The 21744-nt window shown below is 37.9% G+C and overlaps 1 protein-coding gene across 1 annotated transcript; it reads left to right on the forward strand.

Moving 5' to 3' along the window:
- Positions 1-1039: 1039 nt before the first annotated feature.
- LOC306986218 (CUB and sushi domain-containing protein 1) lies at positions 1040-17853 on the forward strand. The gene is made up of 13 exons (XM_079589217.1): positions 1040-1141; positions 2359-2502; positions 3120-3332; positions 3424-3520; positions 3832-3905; positions 5255-5476; positions 7418-7615; positions 8321-8509; positions 10697-10882; positions 11097-11193; positions 14761-14834; positions 16472-16651; positions 17354-17853. Exons 2-13 carry the CDS (start codon positions 2445-2447, stop codon positions 17578-17580), a joined length of 1815 nt encoding a protein of 604 aa, XP_079445343.1. The 5' UTR covers positions 1040-1141; positions 2359-2444; the 3' UTR covers positions 17581-17853.
- The last annotated feature ends 3891 nt before the right edge of the window (positions 17854-21744 follow it).

Below are 21744 nucleotides of genomic sequence, written 5' to 3' on the forward strand. Positions count from 1 at the left end.
ACCGTAGATAAAAGTACTGCATTAACATCATTATGGAACATACAATGTAGCCTGAATGTACTGTATAACACAGTATAAAGTGAATTCACAGTGTATTGTTAGGCATTTTTTATTTCCCTTCATTATCTGTTACTAATTTATCATACAAACCTGTATGAATTTCTTTCCTCTGCTGAACACAAAGGAAGATATTTAGAAGAATGTCAGTAACCAAACAGTTTTTGGTTCCCATTGACTTCCATAGTAGGAAAAAAATATACTATGGAAGTCAATGGGAACCAAAAACTGTCTGGTTACTGACATTCTTCTAAATATCTTGCTTTGTGTTCAGCAGAGGAAAGAAATTCATACAGGTTTGAAACAACTTAAGGGTGAGTATATGATGACAGAATTTTCATTTTAAAAGTGAACTAATCCTTTAATGTATTAGTATGAGATTGAATACGAAAATGAATAATGGTTTTACAACAACAACAACAAAACATGGTTTAACTATAGTAGGCTAACCATGTTTTTTTTTTTTATTATTGTTGTAAAATCATGGTTAATTTTAGTTGAATAAAATGGTTAACAATAAATTAACCATGGTAAATACAAATGGTAGTCAATCCGGAAAAACAAAACAAAACAAAAAACAAAAAAAACAAAAAACATGGTTAGGCTACTTACATTTTTACAAAAAAAAAAAAACATGGTTAATTTTCATAACTATATTCAATTAGTCACTGCTGGTACCTTTTCATCACGCCATATTCTTATTAATTTGCTATAGTCACTCCTAATCAACTTGGCAGAAAGGAAAAAAATAAATAGGTCTATAATTAGGCTAGTATTCCAGTTGCAAAGTATAGGCTACTGATTATTAATAGCCTAATACTAGAAAAGCTAGTCACTAAGATAACTAGTAGGCTAATAATAATAATAAAAAGTTAGTTTTATTGGATATGCCACAGGGTCAAAACCACGACCGTTCTGGTCCATTCAGAAACGCGCCTTTTTATTCTCGGATCGTTGATATTGTTTGAATGAGTAAGTCGTTTATGTTGTTTTACAAGAACTTTACCGAATATAGAAGTGTTTACCGGTGTTTGGATTTACACTGAGGGCAGGGTTTGAATTCGTCACGAGTCAGCGGGCGTATGTTAAGCCCAGTGGTGTAGTCTACGTGATACGCAGGTATACGCCGTATACCCTCTAGGAAATGCCAAGTATTTCCGTATACCCACTAAAAAAAGCTTGAGGATACGTAACAACTTCATTTTGTGACAGAACTTTCACACTTTCATTCATAAATTCAGCGCGTCTGTGTTTGCAATGGACACAGATCAAATCGCGGAATCCACTCACAACTGTATAAAGCAGAACGTCACGGAATTTGGTCATTTTTTTTGAATGAATAAATCAAAAGTAGGGCTGTACAATGAATCAAATCGCGACTAGTGTCTGTGAATATTAAAAACTCAAAGAGACTGCAGTTGTTCAACGCGTCTCTGGGAATGAGCGCTCAATGTGTGCTCTACTAACTACACACACACACACTGAAGCGCGCGTGACTTCGCGCTCGTGGTGTTTTCAGCGCTTCACTGTAGCTATGAGGACATGATGTAGGCTACACATGACACATGTGCACTTCATCGCAGAGCTGCTATGAGAGTCACTTCATGACAATTTCACCATTTCATTTGATAAAACTATCGCCATTCATTCGTAGCCTATCATACACACACAGAAACTGTAATGTCTTTACGACAACCTGTCAAAATAAAAGTTCGGTATAAACTCAAAGAAATTATGAAAGAAATTGCACAGTAAAATGTTCTGTAAAGTAATAATAATAATAACATATATTACAACTTATTTTAAAAAGGAATATCACACAAATTTTCATACATGTTTTAATTTAAACAGTAAACTTGCCAAAACAATTAACACCATTTTCTTCCAAAAGCACCATTTCTAAAAGTAAATTTGTATCTGTGCCTATAATGTTTTTTATTATTATTATTATTGTCAGCTGATAAAACCTGTGCTTCAGGGACCATATTCATATAACATCTAAGGCTAAATGTAGCTCTTAACTGGCTGAGATAAATGGTGATTAACAATAAACAGTAGAAAATCAGTCCAGTCTCCTCAGCTGGAAATTTCATTGGCTGTTAAAGTCTAGTGTTGCTTATAATAAATTGACATGTTGATAACACTTAGTCTCATAATGCTCTCAATTACATGTCGTTGCATAGGCCTACTGTATGCATTAGTGAGTGTGGTGGTGCTTATGGGGTGATGAGACAGGTTAGGCGGGGGGGGGGGGGGGGGGGTCACAGTATACTCACTACAAAAAACTAGACTACACCACTGGTTAAGCCCTTTAGAGTGTAATTTGAACACATTATTTGTTTTCGGTCAGACAGACTCCTTCTCTTCGTCTGCAGAAATCCGTGAATATGGCGACTGCTTGGAGGATTATACTCATAACGTTACTTGTGTTTGCGCATTTTGTAGGTGAGTAGGCTACCTTTTAAATATAAGGTTAACGTTACATCAAATGTCTACGCGACAAAACTCGCTTCAATATTATCAACAACTTTAAGCACTCAATGTGGCACGCTGCGTCATCATTCAACGTATAACGTTTGACACAGTGCCGCTATTCAAACCACTTTATTATTATTATATATTTTTTTCCACATATATGTGTGAGATTATGGCTATTCAGTTTAATGACAATGTTAAACAACTTTATTTGTCCAGTATGATGGACACCTGTCAGATCAATAAGCTGGCTCGCTGATTAAAAAAAAATCAATAATGTAAACAGTTTTAGTTACCAATATTCAAGGCTATTGGAAGATTCTGTAGTTTCATTAATAGGCATAATCTTAAACATAAAGTTAAACATAAGTTCATATAAGCTGCATATCTTCCAGTTAGGTCATTAGTTCTTTACAATTTACACTCAAAACACTTTACTCAGACTATCAGTATTACATCATATTGATGATTAAGTTGCAATGTTATTTTCAGTATGGTTGCCAAAATGCATAATTAATAAAAGCTGCATTACCTAAACATATGATTAAAAACAAAACAATTTTAAAAATAATTTTTATGCTTTTCAGTGTCCATTTCACGGTTTCAGACACGTAATACATGTGGTGAACCAACCAAATATCGGGACAAGCAGCTGGACATCAAATATCTTCACAAAGTACTGTTCAATGACCAGGAAAAAGTGGCTTATAAATGTGTTCGGGGTTATTCACAATCAGAAGGAAGTCGAATCTCATACTGTAAGAAAGGACACTGGACAACCTTGACCATGCAATGCCAAAGTAAGATGAATCCGTTTATCTATGTCTCTAAAATATCTCTTATTCATTCATTGCACTCCACCTTTTCATATTTTCTCATTTATTCTCACAGAGAAAAAGTGCTATGCGCTGGGTGACATAGAGAATGGCCAATACAGTCGAGATGGACAATCGTTCGGTGATAGAGCCATTGCTATGTGCAATACAGGGTACCGAGAGCTTATTTTATGTCTGAAGTCCATAAGAAAACATGGTTATATGAGAATAAATCGAGCAGGTAGAATAAGTGAAGAGGGTTGAATAAGTGTTAATTTGGTTAAGCAACATATTTATTTATTTAAGGACAGTTTAAATGAGTTAAAAATGTATATTTTCCACATGAAAGGTCTGCTAAATACAGTTTTCTCTACTTTGTCTCAACTTTTTAATGATTTATTATCCAACCAGGCTAATAATGTTTTTCTTTCATGATGCTTTCTCTCTTTCTTTCTGTCATTAATATACTTGTTTTCTCATGCAGATATGTTTTGAGAGGAGAAAGAGTCCGTATGTGTCTGGAAAATGGTTGGAACGGGACAGACCCCATCTGTGAAGGTGATTTGAACCCTTTGTCATGTTAAAATCACCCCAACCCTTCAATTTATATTATATGAATTGCAATACTCAAAACTTTCACACAGCCACACACTCATAAAATGCAATTGTATCTTCCATTATATCTTCTAAAAACCATAAACTATGCAAAAGCATGATGCAGTAGTGCTTCACCAGACCTTCACAGTGGGTTGGATGTAAGAGGATTCGATTGTATGGCAGTAAATCCGCTTTGATTTATTGAGTTTGACTCTGCAGTTTATTATCGTCCTCTAGTGGTGTTTACTGGTAATTCATCATCAGAAGCTTTTGGGGAAACACGTCAAGTTTTTGTCTTTTTTTTTCGTTCAAAGAAGTGAACTATGATACTGGCACAAAGCAAAGGCAATGTTCACACTCCAGCTGAGCTAAATTCTCACTTAACCTATTAATATGGAAAAAATAACAATCCCAAAGATACCTATAATAAGTGGACATGGCAACGCTGCACTTAACAAACATAAATATAAAAACAGCAGAGCGAGAATCGAGCACAAAAGTCAAACAAGTTCTTCAAGCGCACGTTTACATAAAACCTTAAGGTTTAGCCTACAAAATTAACATTTACATTTATGCATTTGGCAGACGCTTTTATCCAAAGCGACTTAACATTGCATTCAAGGTACACATTTTTTACATTTTGTCAGTTCTTGCTTTCCCTGGGAATCGAACTCATGACCTTGGCGTTGCTAGTGCCAACGCTCTACTGTCTGAGCTACAGGAAAGCCTGTTTATTAACAAATATTAAACATGCTTATACCCCTCTCTCTCTCTCTCTCTCTCTCTCTCTATTACATTATTACATTGTCAATATAATAGATCAATCTATCAAATTGTCTGGCAATGAATAAAGTAGACTATTTTAGAATCACTGTATCATGATACCATCGATATGATGGACAAAATTGTAGTTGCGAGTACACATGCATGAGTCCTATGCAATTATTCTTGTCTCTCTAAGCTATAAGCCGTTTAATCGGTTATACTCAATGACCTCTACCAGTGACTGATCGCGTTTGTGTCGGAGACTCCTTGTCTATGGCTATGAAGGAGAATTAAAGTCAGGCAAAAATGCAATCATCACACAGGAACGAGGATCCGGTGCTGGTTTTGAGATGCAGTTAGTGTACATGAAATTAGTTTTATGTGTGCCATTCCACATCCGTTTTAAGGCAGCCTATTACACGCAGGCTATACACGATTGCATGTTAATTGATTTTCTCTAGATTTGAAGCAGGAATTAATTCATTATTTTTTTCCACCCCAATAAAATCACTGGGTCTTAACTGGTCACCCCTGGAAAAAAAAAGTTCTGGCTACGCCCCTGCCTGGTTTAGTGTCAAAGGTCATCTGTTCAGCACCTGTTGTGGCAAACCGATGGGTTCATCCCGGAGAGAGGACACAGTACACCCCCCAAGACACTGTAACCATCACCTGCAGTGAGGGATTTGATCTGATTGGCTCATCAGCGGTCACATGTGGGCCACATGGCCAATGGCTGAACTTGCCTGAGTGTCGCCGTCGCTCTAAAGGTAAATAAGGCTGTTTTTTTTTTCACACTTGGGCTGAATCCAAAATCACATACTTCGTTACTATATAGAAGGCAAACACAGTAGCCTATGTGACAAAATAAGGAAAAAGACCCGGATGAACTACTTATTCTGGCTAGATTGTGAAGTGCGCATACTGTGGACACTTTACTATCTCATGAGGCCACGGGAGAGCATTTGTGAATGGCTTTAAAGTGTCACTGGTAGGTCACATGATAATGACAACGTGGTGGATGTCAAGTCAAGTCATCTTCATTTATATAGCGCTTTTAACAATGTAGATTGTTTCAAAGCTGCTTTACAGAGATAAACGTATAATTTAAGGTAACAGATTGTTTTGGCTTTATAGCGGTCCTTTAACTCCAGCTAAAGTTAGTTTTGATTGATTCACGTTAGATACGCGGAACTCCACCGACTTCCTCAAATGATTCATTTCAAGTGATGTGAAGAATGCATGCTGCCCACTAAAGGTAGTTTCTTGCTCTAAACTTTAACTTCAGAAAGACGTTGGACTCAATTTTGGTGAAATCCGGTTAATGTCAAAACCCAACATTGGCTTGATGTCAGCCTCCAACATTGGCCAGACTTTACATTTTCTGTTACTTTGTTATTTTATGCTATGTGGATGTTAACATTATGACTTTTACTGTGGCAGATGTTGGGTTTTGATTACCATAGCTAAAATGTCCATCTTTGATGTTAATATGATGTTGCCATAACATGTTTGGAAGATATTGAAGTTTTAGTTCAGTTTCGGCTTACATCAGATCTGCCCAAACTTTGTCAACTTTTAAATCTACTTTGAAAACGTACTTTTTCTCAATAGCTTTTAATATATCCTGATGTGTGTGTTTTATGTTTACATTTCTATTCTTATTGTTTGTCTTTTGGCCTTGTTAAGCACTTTGGTAGACGCCTGTTTTTTTAAAAATGTGCTATACAAATAAATCTGTATTGTATTGTTTTGGTTACGTACGACTTAAACCCAGTAATATTATCCAATATCAAAAAGTATCCTGGTCTGTCCTGTCTGTCAGTGTGTTGTCAGTCTCCTCTCTGCTCCGCAATGTATTTTTCACTGCGTGAGAACATGGTGTGTGTGTGTGTGAGAGCGGCGTAGCTTGTCGGACATAGCGACAGTAACTAAGGGGGGGGGGGGTCTTTGCGAACGGTCAATTGTGTGGACATATCATTCTGACGATTATCGGATGTTGGGTTTTAGTTACATACCTAAAATGTTGGCTTTTGACATTAATATGAAACATTTGGTAGATGTTGAATTTGAAGTTGACTTAAAACCAGTAAAATATTAATGTCAGCTGCTGTCAGTATTCAACGTCAAATTGACGATGGCATTAGACATTGTCCTGATGTTAAATTTTGGTCACCCATCATCAAAACCTATATTCATGTGTCTTATGACATTGGTTAGGGATTAAACTTCTGGATTTACATTTTTATGTAAATTGTATTACTTTTTATGAGTTGTGATTTTTACCTAGTAGATGATAAAATGGGTGAAAAAGGAGAACTTAATTTAAATAATATTAGAATATATTATTATTGTTTAATTGATTTAATTATTATAAGGATCCCCCTGAGTTCCTCTTATAGTCTTGGTGATTATTGTTATTATTTTTTTGGTGCCAAAAACAATATGTTTACATTTTTCATGACCTTTCTCCACCCATTCTGTCTGACCTTTTGAATTGTCTGTTTTTTGACGCTGCTCCTTTAAGAAACTCCCGTGAAATGAGCAATGGCACTGAAAAATATCTTTGCAGCTTTGTCTCAATAAATGCTCTATTATTCCTGTTATCTTTAAACATTAAGGAACATTTGATTTGACCTCTTTAAATGTGTTGTATAAATAATATTCACTTCAATTCAGTCTTACTCCATGTTTTTCCTTCATCTCAAAAGTTTTATTCTCAAGAGGTGTTCATCTCATAACATGTCCCACTCCTGAATTGGGAAGAAGTGGTTCAGTGAGAGAGCTGAAGTCTGTGTACGAGCCGAGAGAGTCCGTGACCGTCACATGCAATGAGGGATTCAACGGATCAGGAGTTTTCACGTGTCACACCAGCGCCAAATGGCTTCCACATGAGCCGAAGTGTCAAAGTAAGTACAGATGATGTTTTGGGAAATTTTTTTATTTTATTGCATTTAATACTGTGAATAATGTCATTGTATCCTGATAACATTAGCTCTTTCAAAATTGTATCCTGATAAAGAAGAAAATGTATCTAAACCAGCTGGGAAACAAATGTGACCCTGGATCACAAAACCAGTCTCGAGTCGCACGAGTTGTGGGAATAGTAAATCTTATGGGTCAAAATTATGAATTTTTCTTTTATGCCAAAACTCATTAGGATATTAAGTAAAGATCATGTTCCATGAAGATATTTAGCAATTTTCCTACCGTAAATATATAAAACATGTATTTTTGTGAGATAATGCAGCACAATCGTGAACATAAATGCACAACTTTAAAGGAGATTTTCTCAATGTTTCGATTTTTTTGCTCCATCAGATTCCAGATTTACAATAGTTGTATCTCTGATAAATATTGTCTTATCCTAACAAACCATATATCAATTGAAACTTATTTATCCAGCTTTCATATGATGTGCAAATCTCAATTTCATAAAATTGACCCATGTGACTGGTTTTGTGGTCCAGGGTCACAAATATAAATTGTAAAACCTTGCATGTCACATGTAGCCATTGGATAAAAATGTCTGCTAAATGCATACATATGAATGCAAATTGTTCTTCACTACAAATAAAAGCAGTAACAGTATTTTTACCCTTGTTTATTGTCAGTGATCCACTGTTCAGCACTTACTGTGGCAAACGCAAGGATACGTGGATCTAGTGTTCTGTACAAATCCACAGTGGACGTCATCTGCAGTGAGGGCTTTGATCTGATTGGCTCACCACAGGTCACATGTGGGCCCAACGGCCAATGGCAGGGCTTGCCTGCGTGTCGCCCTAAAAGGATTTCAGCTTCTGGTATGTGCAGTAATGTGTTGAAACTTGAAACCATAAAAAAGTTTCAAACAGTAGCATGCTTTGTGGTCACATGACCTCACAACCCTGACAAGGTGATCAGGACTCTGAGTTGTATCACACTGAAGGGGTTTATCACGGCTGGATCTTGCTTATTTTTAATTTATGTGGCAAGTATGCAATAATAAGACTAAATATTAATAATAATAATACTAATATTAACTTAAATTGAAATATTTAATTAGCTCATTCAATGCGAATAACAGTTTCTAGCTGCTTTGAGCCGTAGAAGACAAACAAGTTCAAACAAGACGTTTAAGGGACAATTTATCATTATGCAGTGTTGCAATCTGGGAATAACTGACCTTGGAATGTCGCGACTGACTGATATTATACTTTTTTCAGGATTCATTGATGAATAGAAGGTTTAAAAACAGTATTTATTTCAAATAGAACATTTTTGTAAATGTTTATTAAATGTTTTAGTAAATAAATGTCTTTACTGTCACATTTGATAAATGAATACTGCCTTGCTAAAGGATCTGAAGGATCATGTGACCGTTCAGCTTTGCATCACAGATTAAATAATAAATTACATTTACATAATTACATACTGAAAACAATGCTTTTAACTTGAAATAATATTGTCACAATATTACCGTTTTTACTGTATGTTGAGAAAATCAATACAGCTTAGTGAGCAAAAAAAAGCTTTAATTACTTTTGACTGGGTTGTGTGTATATATATATATTTATATATTTGTATTTGTATTGTTTTATTGTAATTCTTATATTTAAAAAAAAAGTGGGGGGAAATTATTGTTCAACTCATTCACCCTTGAAATGGAAGTGTAGAGTGTTGCATTATGGGATACTTACTGTATGTCTTACTTACTTCCCATTTGATCAAATGTAGTACATTATTCAGGAATTCAGTCTTTAATACTGCACTGTATACTGCAAAAATAGGTGAAGTTGTATGTGTCACGGGTGGTTATATAGAAGCAGCGCACGAGGAAATACAAAACAATAATAGTCAGCAACACAATGGAGAACTGCAGGCAAATACAAGGAAATATAAACCAATAATCTTTTAATAATAGTCAGCTACACAATGAAGAACTGCAGGCAAATACAAGGAAATATAAACCAATAATCTTTTAATAATAGTCAGCAAGACAATGAAGAACTGCAGGCAAATACAAGGAAATATAAACCAATAATCTTTTAATAACAGTCAGCAAGACAATGAAGAACTGCAGGCAAATACAAACACATTAACGGACAGGACAAGGAACCGAGGACGCATGACTTAAACACACAGGGACTAACCAGTTCATTAATATAACCACAGGTCAACGGAAAACATAATCAGACACACTGGGAAACTGGGGCTACGTCTACATTAATCCGGATAGATTTGAAAACTGAGTTTTCGTTTCAAAACGCTCTCCGTCCACACTAGCGTTTCTCATCCACACTGACACGTCGCAAAACGCTAAATTCACTTTACAGCGCATGAGTGAACCTGAGCTCACTGAGATGATACAGAACAAGACATAATCAAGTTATCACGCAATATATCTCAGGCTCAGCCTTCTCTGATGTGTTCAGGTCGCACTCACTCACCATTATATGTTCGGTCTAAACACGAATGTTTTGTAAAACTTGGATGTTTTGCCGCAGGACAGGACAGCAAATTTAAGTACATTTTCTGACATCTTTTTCAGGACTGTGATATGAAGAGTGTGCAAAGTAACATATTTGAGCAACAGTGTGAAAGTGAATAGCACAACGGTTCAATATATGCGTCACATGACTAAACTTACATCGTTTTCAAATGCCTCAGTTTTCACAGTTCACACTAAATGTATCCACTTTGGAGGGCGTTTTCAAAAAGCTTCGTTTTCATTAATAAAAACGCACGCTGTCTCTGTGTGGAAACCAAAGGCCAAAACGGAGAGAAAAAGATGCGATTTCAAATGAAACCAGTTTAAGGTGTGGACAAGGCCTGGGTCAGGTGACACAGGCACAGGGAAAACATGACCAAAACATACATGTTAGTTAATTCAGGTTATGTTTACTAGTGTTATCTTCTTTTGAAAGACCAACTTTCTTTTAGTATTCTCTCTGTTGTTGAGGTCAGTGAATAATATAGATAAGATTCAGTGCGTAACTCATCTCCCACAGGTAAATGTGGTCCAGCTCCGTCTTACCCCAACATGGAGCTCAGAGACGAGTCCGCCGCGCTGGCAGAGCACCCGTCTGGCGCTCGCGTCCGCTACAGTTGCGGTGTGGGATACCGGCGGGCCAGAGGGAGCGACATTATACGCTGTCAACACGGCCAGTGGACCAACCTGCGGGTCCAATGTGAACGTATGTTTAAAGTGAACATTTTGAACATTTGTGTGTGTGTGTGTGTGTGTGTGTGTGTGTGTGTGTGTGTGTGTGTGTGTGTGTGTGTGTGTGTGTGTGTGTGTGTGACATTTATTAGGAGGCAGTTAATGAAAGTTTTGGAGACCAGACTGATTATACATTCTTGACTTTCCTCATGTGTTGGAACAATCTAACAATATGTTTGTATCAAAAGGGAAAAGATGCGGATCTGCTGGAGAGATTTCCTATGGCCGCTTCGAGTACACAGGAGTGTTATTCGGAGATTCTGCTACAGCCATCTGTCAAGAAGGGTGATTACAAATGCTTCTTTTTGAGTTGTGTGAAATCTACATAAGAGCCTGAACTAAATCAAGGGCTCTGCTCCAAAAGCTAGTGAACTGCCGAAATAGGCAGCATTTGAAGGTATGTAAAGAGGTAGGTGTCTATGATGCCTTATTTTGGGCACATTTGCATGTGTCCATTGTGGAGAAGACAATCCCATAATGCACTGCAATGACTTGGTGAAATAAAATAAATATAATCCATCAAAATCGTGGAGCTACGCAAAATAATTGTACATTATATTGACAATTTTATTTAATACCAGAAAGCAAAATAAATCTATGTACAGTGTTCATGCTATTGTAAGCATTGCTAAAGCCAAACTCGATTAGGGGCCGGTCACATGTCACGCTAATTATAATGAACTCTATCACGCTCACAATAGAGTTTTTTCCTGGCGAGATGGACAAAGTCCCAACTTTTCAGAACCAACCAATCAGCTTCACCGTTTCTGTAAGATCGTTTTTTTCCTCATCTCCATAAATAAATCTAGTAGCGGAGCTACTGCAAGGTATTTGTGCTGCTGGAAAATCCATTTAAAGACCCACTCCGATGAAAATCATGTTTTTCTAGGTGTTAACATGTTCTTGTTGCATTTTTCTGATGTTAGAGAACATATATTGAGAAAAATAAGCTCAAAGTTGTATTTCTGAGTATTTCTACATTCAAATGGCTGTCAATCAGTAGCAGATGCTAAAATAGACTGGAGTTGTGACGTAGTAACTCCACTGGGCGGGGCCACAAGCTCATACTCAAATTGGTCACTTTTCACCGTCTATCAACCGTCAAAATTAAAGTTTGGAGAACACAGACTGATCCCGTCAGTAATTACATCATTACATAATGAGAGAGTGCAGCCAGCCTCCTCCAGCCAATCAACAGGCGACATTCGTGCATGTGAAATTCTGCGCTCGTTCAGGTAAGTAAGACTTGCACACGCCGGGTGGCGACGAGTTTCGCCTGTCGCAGTCGTTTGTCCCCTCGTGTGTCAAGCCCATCACTCGTGAGAGAGTCAGTCAGTTTTTCAGATATAGCGGTGACATTAGCATTATAATAATCCCGAAATTTCGAGCAATCCACTGATACTAAATATGTCCTGATTGATCACTGTGGGAGGGATGAAATATCGAGGCGAAGTCGAGCTGTTTTTTACCGCGACGTCTCGGAGTGAAATAATGATCGGTGATAACTTTGATTAACTTCGGATAATAATAATTAACGTGTATATATAATACTGTAATGCTTCTCCGTGCCAACGGCTCCGCCCACAACGCAGAGGCGAATTGCTAATGAGCTACTGCCGCTCTGCTGAAGCGAAGTCCCAGAAAACATTTAAATTATGGCATAATCATAATTTAAAGACCACTGGGAATGTTTAAAAATAGCTCAAAATATGATCGGAGTGGGACTTTAAGCTTTGCTGAAACGTCCTCGGAGAAGGCTGGTGTTTTCCACACGTTTTTAGACACAACATGTGAAAGGCCCTTTAAAAACAAATGTGAGTCGAATATCTACTGCATTATGTAGAACATTCCTTTATTGGCATTGATAATTCCATTTAGAACCTTTAACATCCATGGAATCTTTCTGTTCCACAAAAAGTTCTTTAGATCATTCAAATGTTCTTCACACTAAGAAGAAAATGCTTCTTTTATGAACTGATCTCTGAACCAAAAATGGTTCTTCTATTATATCACTGAACCATTTTGGATTCCCTAAAGCAGTGGTTCCCAACCTTTTTTTGTCTGAGACACCCTTTTTCCCAAGAAAATATTTTAGGACCCCCCTTCACATTTAATGATATTACCGCTCTTGTTAGCTTGCAGCAAGGATGACAAAATATGTTGTTTTCAAACAAATGGTATTACTATAGCCAGATATGTTTATGCACAAGTAATAACAAAAACATCAGAAGGCCCTTTGTAATTTAAAAACGTAAGCCTAAGAGTAGTCTATAAACTGGCCCTATTTGAAATGCAATAACAAAAATATTCACATTGGTGTGTAGGTAAAAAAAAAGAAAGAATATAGGCTATTACTAAATGACTGCTGTCTGGGACCTCAATACTTGCATGTTATTTGTGGGGCTTTATCAATGTGAGGCTTTATTTTTGGCGCTATAGCGAGCAATAATAAACTTGTGTTTATTAATAGAATACTGCATCTTTCGGAAGAACATTGTAGCCGGAACTACTTCTCTCTGTGTACGTCTATGACGAGTCACGCAGGCACTACTCCGCAGCGGCAGCGATCCGAACCAGTGTAAAATAGTCCCAATGTAAACACTTATTATAGGAGTACCATAGTGGACAGAAACACGAATTGGAAAATGAATTCATGATGAACTCGCTCATTATATACATTTTGAACAGAAAAAAGTTAAGGACTTTTATTTAATGCTCATTGTTCAAAACTTTTCAAAATATGACGCAACCCCCCTTAGAGCTCGCTACGCGACCCCCCTGTTGGGAACCGATGCCCTAAAGTACCTTTCAACTGTGTTTCCATTACCCTTCAAATTGCGCAAATTAAAATTGTGAATTAAACATTTGGCCAATGGAAACAAGTCAATTTCACAAAAAGTTTTTACGCTCGCATATGAGGTGGTTTTACAGGCAATTCGAAAAAGGAATATTTCACAAAACTGCAATGGTGCCGGGAGCAGCAGCTCATTTGCATTTAAAGGGACAGACACAAAACTGTGTGTTTTTGCTCACCCTCAAAAAGTGACAATTTTAACATGCTATATAAAAATATCTGTGGGGTATTTTGAGCTAAAACTTCACACACACACACACACTCTGGGGACATCAGAGATTTATTTTACATCTTGTGAAAAGGGCGATATACCACCCCTTAAAGTTAATCTAACGTACATAAAAAAGTCGATCATTCTTTAAAGATGGCGCTGTATGTTTGGACAGAAGACAAGACAGAGTTCTTCATTAAACTCATAAAAGACAAAAGTATTATGGGAATACTGTATTCTAGACAACAAAGAAATGCCACATTTATCAAGACCTTGAAGCAGATATGAGGGAGAAACACCTTACATGTGTCGCTCACCAGTATAAGGGTCTTTCCTTGCCATTAATGCTTGGTATGACAACACACATACGTCTCCTTCGATTAAAAATACTGGCTAGAGCGGTTGCAGCGGTATTCGTAAACTTACCAACATCCGTTGCCATGATTTTTGGAATGATTTATCGCGTGAGAAAAAAGTTACGCTTTAGTCCACATCGGTTAATTGAAACACCGTCATTTCACAATCGTTTTTATCAACATTTAGAAAATATCGCAAAAGTTTTGCGTTAATCTGTTATGGACACGCGGCTAGGGATCAGTTCGTAAAATAACCATTATTTTATTAATCTAAATAACCTTTTGTGGAATGGCTTCTTCATGGGACTAACCCGACACATAACGCTTCTTGATAACAGTGACGGCAGCTCACTTGTGTTTGGAACAGAGCCATGTGTCATTCGTCCATCTTCGTTTCATTTTCTTTTCTTTTCTCTGATCGCTCTCTTCAGGTATGAACTGATTGGCCCACAGATGCGGACCTGCCGGGACGGAGGCTGGGACGGAAGGGTCCCCGTGTGCGAGCGTAAGATGCTTTTCTGACATTTTTAGATTTTTCTATTCTATTCTTGATTTTAAATATCGAAATCCCAATGCTTTAAATAACACAATTGCAAACCATTTACTTTACATCAAAACAGGGTCAGGAATAGAATACAAGATTGCAGTCATTATTACACACTACGTTTATTATTTTTATCCTTAGCCTTAAATTCCCTTTATTAGACAACACACTTTTAGCGTTGAAGGATCGAAGGGTTTTCAATAACCTGTTTTACTGTAAGGAACCATACGTCGGTGTATTATTTTCTTTGTTTTGATATTTAAATTCATAATCATTTATGATCATTAGTCATTTATATAGTCGTCATTTGATTCATAATTTATTCATATTATTATTATTAGATTTACATCATTTATCATCTAATAATTTTATTATTATTATTCATTTGTCATTTTATGTTTTTATATTTTATATGACTTATTTCCTTGGTCATGCCATGCTTGCTATTGTTGTTACAGTAAATCTTATGATTGTGTGGTTTAAAAGAGAAGTTTGTCTTAATGAGTTCGAGATCAGAGAATGTCTCCATTTCAAGGTTTTTAACGTCACAGGACGACGTTGTGACGCAGTCATTTTCCGTTGTTTTTCCCTTGGTATAATAACACTGGTTGGAATCGTACGGGGCATTGCGTAGTGTAATGTCCAGATACACAACTAAGATTATTCAATAAACTCTGCTCCTTTATTATCATCACTTCTTCTCCTGCTTCTGCTCTTCTCTGGCTTTCTCAGTCACACTCTCAGATAGAAGACTGTTAATAGAGTCTTGAGGTAAAAGACAAGACTTTTGTTCACTGGTTTGGGACACCAAACAATAAAACGGATATCTTTTGGCAAGATCCTGGGTTGTATTTTAAAATGTCTGACATGGGAATTCATCCGATCTGTCTGTCCAAATGAGTCCAATTCACAGATGACATGAATTGCCCATCACTGTTGTTGCCAATACCTAATTTTACAGAGGTAGACGTTACGAGAAACAGCCGCGGATGAATATTATTTCTGAATTAAATGAGAGCGAATGTAATGTAATCTTTAATGAATTAATGTAATTCTAACGGTGCTAAACATCCACGATCTCGTGTCTAACAGCTGCTTAGACAGGAGAGTTCAAGATACTAAAAATGGTAAATGGACAACCTACATGAACCACTGAGCCACTGAGCCACTTATTTATAAAATCAATGATGTACACTAACTGATGTGTTTATTCTTGATGTGAGCTTTTTTGATTAGTCTGAATGATTATGAACTCATATTAGAGTAACCATGGAAAACGAAATTAATGTTGCATTAATAGAACATCCCTAAAACTACAATGCTGACACTGGCATATGTAAAATTAAAGTCAAGTCACCTTTATTTATATAGCGCTTTTTACAATACAGATTGTATCAGCTTTACAGTGATAATAACATGACAATATTACAACAAAGTTTGTGTCTAGGAGAAAATTTCATCATCGTCCACCTTAAGGCAGATCAATAATATTGTTGAATATTAAATGTGTCCAACTAAGCAAGATAAAAGTCAAGGCAAATAGTCATAGTCATGTTTCCCATCTCTGATGCCAGTGTGTGTGTGTGTGTGTTTTGCAGCTGTTCACTGTCCTCCACCCCCAGAGGACACGGATGCTGTGATCTCTGACCCCAAATATGACCATGTTCCCTTCGGTCACGTGGTGTCCTATCACTGCCGTTCTGGCGTTCTGATTGGTGCGAGAGACATTCACTGCACACAGAAGGGCACGTGGAGCGCTCCGCCTCCTGAGTGTAAAGGTAACTATTAAAAGGTCACTAACACTATGCATGAGGTTGTGTATTTTAGGATTTTTCAGGTTGGGTAAGATGAACCAACCAAAGTTTGTACTGGGCACAATGATTTTTTTGGCTAAGAGCCCATCATTTTTAAAGTGCCCCAATTATGCTATTTTAAGATTCTTAGATTTGTTTTTGGAGTCTCATAGGACAGGTTTACATGCATCAAAACTTCCAGCATCAGCTCTTGTCTCAGTGTCTGAAACGGTTCGATAAAGGATTTAGTCTCTCTAAACTCCTCCTTTCTGCAAGCCTACTCCTCTCTGATTGGTCAGATAGCCCGGTCTGTTGTGATTGGTCGGAAACCAAACGCTCATTACCATATCTGAATTTCAGCTCTTCCTCAGCTCGTGATACACAGTGATATGAACAGCAATGATGGCGTCGGTTTCACCGTATCAATCTCATCCGTTGGAAGTGCGTCATCATAGACTTGCTTTCACTGAGCAGAAAACAGCGTCTTCTCGACATGAACAATACAAACCAAACGCTTCCAGTCTCCGCTACAACTACAGTGTCTGAGGGTCAAAGTAGACGTAGTTCGCCGGCAGCCAATGAAGACCATAAACTGGCATTATGCAAATTTGTTATAAACCTACGTAGGTTCAAGCAGGAAGTGAGACTGGAATTACATGAATTAACACTATTTCCTGTGCCTTTCAGACATGGTCTGTCCTCAGCCACATGTGCCGCTTGGTACAAGAATGAGGGGTTCCAGGTCCGTCTACAAATCCGGGAACACCGTGACAATCGCCTGCAATCCTGGTTTTAGGCTTAATGGAGGGAGTTTTAGGCTTAATGGAGGGAGTCTCTTCACCTGTGGCCCAGACGGGGAGTGGAAACCAAGACTTCCAGAATGTGTGCCATGGAACAGACACACATTCAACTGAGTCGCATATACACAATACAGCTGGCATAATGAAGCTCTTTTCTTATCACTGAATTTCATTAAAATGAGCAGAACACTATTTCATATTTACTCCAGATTTTTTACCGTCATAAAATAACTATACTGCGTGAAGACTTTTTGGGAATTCATGACTTTTTATTTATGAATTCTGTTAATCTTCAGCATTATGATACTATTTAATCAGCTTGTTTTCATGTTCTGTTTTATTAATTTTTTAAATATTCATTATAAATAAAAATGAGAGAATACTGTTTATTGTCATCTTTAAAAAATGCTTGGTTATGTAATCAGCACAAAATGGGCATAAATTAAAACAATTTGTAATAACACTTCACAATAAGGTTCCATTTGTTAGATTAGTTGATATGAATTAATAAAAAAATATTTTTAAAGCATGTCAATATTTAGCCTTCTAATACATTTTAATTTTTTTGGGGCGACAGTGGCTCAGTGGTTCATGTAGATTGTCTACAAACCGGAAGGTTGGTGGTTCAATCCCCGGTTCCACCTGACCAAGTGTCGAGGTGTCCTTGAGCAAGACACCTAACCCCAGCTGCTCCCGACGAGCTGGATCGCCTTGCATGGCTGACACCGCCGTCGGTGTATGAATGAGTGAGTGAATGGGTGAATGTGAGGCAATATTGTAAAGCGCTTTGGTGGCCATTGGGTCTGTGAAAGCGCTATATAAATGCAGTCCATTTACCATTTACCATTTACCATTTAATTCAATTAAAAGTCGTACCTGTTAATATTATTTAATGGACCTGAGCTGACATCAACAATGAATGCATCTACTTTACTTTTATTAATTACGTTAACGAAAATTAATAAATTCTGTATTGCTCATCGTTAGTTCACATTAGTTGCATTAACTAACATTAACATAACATTGTAAAATGTTACAAGAATATATATATATAGCTTGGATATTCCAGCTGCGTGTAGTGTTGCTGTCCTTACCCCAAAGTCTAATGTAAAAAAGGGATATTGGTTTTCGTTGGTTCTTTTTTACAATACAGAAATATATATTTTGCATTGTTTACTAACCCGCACACTAACTAACGATCTGCGCATGTTCAATTCAGTGAAAGCGTCAATTCGCGTCTGATACGTGTTCTACAAAAAACTGATTTTGAGGTATGAATGATTTTTTAAAACATTTAATGTTATTGACCTGTAATTGATGGTGATCTGACCAATCATACTTCGCCATCCGCGATTTTGTCCGACAAAGCAGTCAGGAGAGTTAGTAGATTAATGCCTGGTTCACACGGGCCGATTTAAAAATTGTCGGCCCATTTCCAAACCTGAGAGACACACGGCGATAAATATCACGGGTCTAACAGTTTTGGTCGTACAGTGTGTGGTGCGCAACCACACGGCAAAATCAACACATCACACACGAACCGATTTGACTCCCGAGTATTCCCAGGTCAGACGGGAAATCTCGCAAAATCCCTCGAGATCAAACGTGACTTCAGAGTAAAACAATCATGGCGGACGAAGAGGATGCAGTGGCGATAGTTTGTAGTTTGTTTTTAACCGAAAACCCCCGTTATCCAACACAACTTCTCAACCCATGCAACACAACTTCTCGCCCAGGCCTTGGTTATCTCTAGGCTTGATTACTGCAATGCTCTTTTGGCCGGTCTTCCATCATGTGCAACTAAACCTCTTCAAATGATCCAGAATGCTGCAGCCCGTCTTGTCTTCAACAAGCCGAAAAGGGCCCACGTCACTCCTCTGTTCATCTCTCTGCACTGGCTACCACTCGCTGCTCGCATCAAGTTCAAGGCATTGACGCTTGCTTACAGATCGACCACAGGCTCAGCTCCCTCCTACTTTCACTCGCTCCTACGAGTCTACATCCCTACCAGAAGCCTGCGATCGGTCAATGAGCGACGGCTCGTGGTACCATCACAGAGAGCCACAAAATCACTCTCCAGAACATTCTCATTCACGGTTCCATGCTGGTGGACTGATCTCCCTACCCTCATCCAGAATGCAGAATCCCTGACAACATTCAAAAGACAACTGAAAACTCATCTCTTCCGTGAGCACTTGACATAAAAAAAAAAAAAAAATCCTCCCTTGTTTGGCTTATGCTACTCCGAGCAATGCCAGAACTTTGTATTTTGAGCACTTCTTGCGTTATTTTTGCCTCTTCGCGATGACTCGCTTGCTGTAGTCCTCAGTTGTAAGTCGCTTTGGATAAAAGCGTCTGCTAAATGACTAAATGTAAATGTTATCCTCCATCTCCGACGTCCACCGGACTTTCTGGTCCGCATACCGCCGGCTGTTTTGATTTTGTTTCCTGGTGCTTCGATCTTCGTCACCTCGCTTTCTGATTGGCTACACGCCACAGTCCACAGGCTGCGTGCTCGTTTGTCCCCGGGGGACACCACACACACGAGGAGAAATCGGGCCAAAAAAATCCAACATGTTGGATATCCCCGATTAGAGATCGGAGCGGTCCCGACGTCCTTCCGAGCAGACGAGAGCAGTCTTAACACACAACACACGGCAGGAATATCTGATCAGATTATTTTACGATAATCGGAGCATCCTTAAGATTGTCGGAAGGGGCGAATCGGGGCTAAAATCGGCCTAATTATCCTGCCGTGTGAACCAGCCTTAACGGGAGGATTTGAGCTTGAGAAGCGGAGTGTACTGACGTCTTTCTGCGGTTAAAACAACATTCCTTCTGATGTTCATTCATGTTTATGTGATGCTAAGGAAGAGATGATCGGTTCACGAGCAGCTTTAACTGAGGCGACACAGCGATCTGACAAACACATTAAAGAGCCATAAAACTGTATTTATTGTTTAAATTAATTTTTAAAAATGACCAAATTTGAAAGGCGAGACTTTCTTTAATATCAAAAGTAACCTGGTCTGTCAGTGTGTTGTCAGTGTCCTCTCTGCTCCACGATGTTTTTCACTGCGTGAGAACATGGTGTGTGTGTGAGAGCGGCGTAGCTTGTCGGACATAGCGACAGTAACTAAAGGGGGCGGCGCTTAGCGAACGGTCAATTGTGGTTTCGATCACATCTGACATTGACAGATGTGGACAATGCGTAATTGCGGACTGTTCATCTGGAGAACCTGGAGTTAGGGATAGGATGTGAACAGTTTAAATGAGGCGCCGGGAAGAGGGTGCTGCTCGTATACTGTACAAATGCACATCTGTGGTTAATATAAAGAGTCTCTTTTAGTGTAACCCTGGTGTAAAAGAAGAGCAGAAACACAAGACCTACGCCTGACTTCCAGCCTCAGCCTCAGATGAAACCAACTGAAGATAAAAGAAGACATTAAATCTCTCAAGATCTCCACAAACAGCATTGCCAGCTGCACTCATACAAGCTGACGTAATGAGAACACGGTACACACAGTGCTGATGCAAAAGCCAAGCCTAAAGGCTCTCTCCTGCGTTTGCCTTTCTAATGTTGTCTTTTGTCATTTATTTTCTATATCACAATAATATTGTACTTTTTTTTCAGACCACTAGTAAAAGTGTAACTGTGAATCCTATCCAGTCTCTTTCAATCAATAACTCACGTACAGTAGTGTGTACATTGGTACTGTTGAAATGGATATATGGCATACAGTAACTGTCATCACAACTGTTGCCATAGTTTACATCAATAATACTAACAGTGCAGTTTTACTGACCGCATGACTAAGCATTTTGACTATCTTGTTTGTGAACACTGACACAAGGACTTTATTCTGATGGCACTGATGTTCATCGACATAAATACTTACTTTAGAGAGATGAACTAAAGATTTTGAGTAAGTTACAGAATTGTTTTGAGAATGGATGATTTGAGAAATGCACCAAAGCGACTGAGTAAACTGTATGTATATCTTATGGTTATATTTACCATCAATAGTTAGCCAACATCACTTGCAATCATTTATGATATTTAATTTATAGTTATAAATGTTTGCTCGGAATAATATTGTGACAATGATAAATAAATATCCTGTGTATTAAGTTTAACTCCAAAGTAATACAATTATTCTAAAATAATGAAGGCACAAGTTTAGCTATAGTTGACTTAATATAGTTTACTTTTCATCTAGCTTTGGTGTTGTTGTTTTTTCTGTACCTGTGAATTAAGAAATCAAAATAGACAACTTT

The sequence above is a fragment of the Phoxinus phoxinus genome (assembly GCF_949152265.1).
Source record: "Phoxinus phoxinus genome assembly, chromosome: 18".
Classification (NCBI taxonomy): Eukaryota; Metazoa; Chordata; class Actinopteri; order Cypriniformes; family Leuciscidae; genus Phoxinus; species Phoxinus phoxinus.

Excerpts from the sequence above, each read along its gene's own strand:
- LOC306986218 (XM_079589217.1), top strand. The coding sequence starts at position 2,445 with ATGGCGACTGCTTGGAGGATTATACTCATAACGTTACTTGTGTTTGCG. Across the intron at positions 8,510-10,696 it reads TAAAAGGATTTCAGCTTCTG|GTAAATGTGGTCCAGCTCCG; the intron begins GTATGTGCAGTA and ends CATCTCCCACAG. Across the intron at positions 14,835-16,471 it reads AAGGGTCCCCGTGTGCGAGC|CTGTTCACTGTCCTCCACCC; the intron begins GTAAGATGCTTT and ends TGTGTTTTGCAG.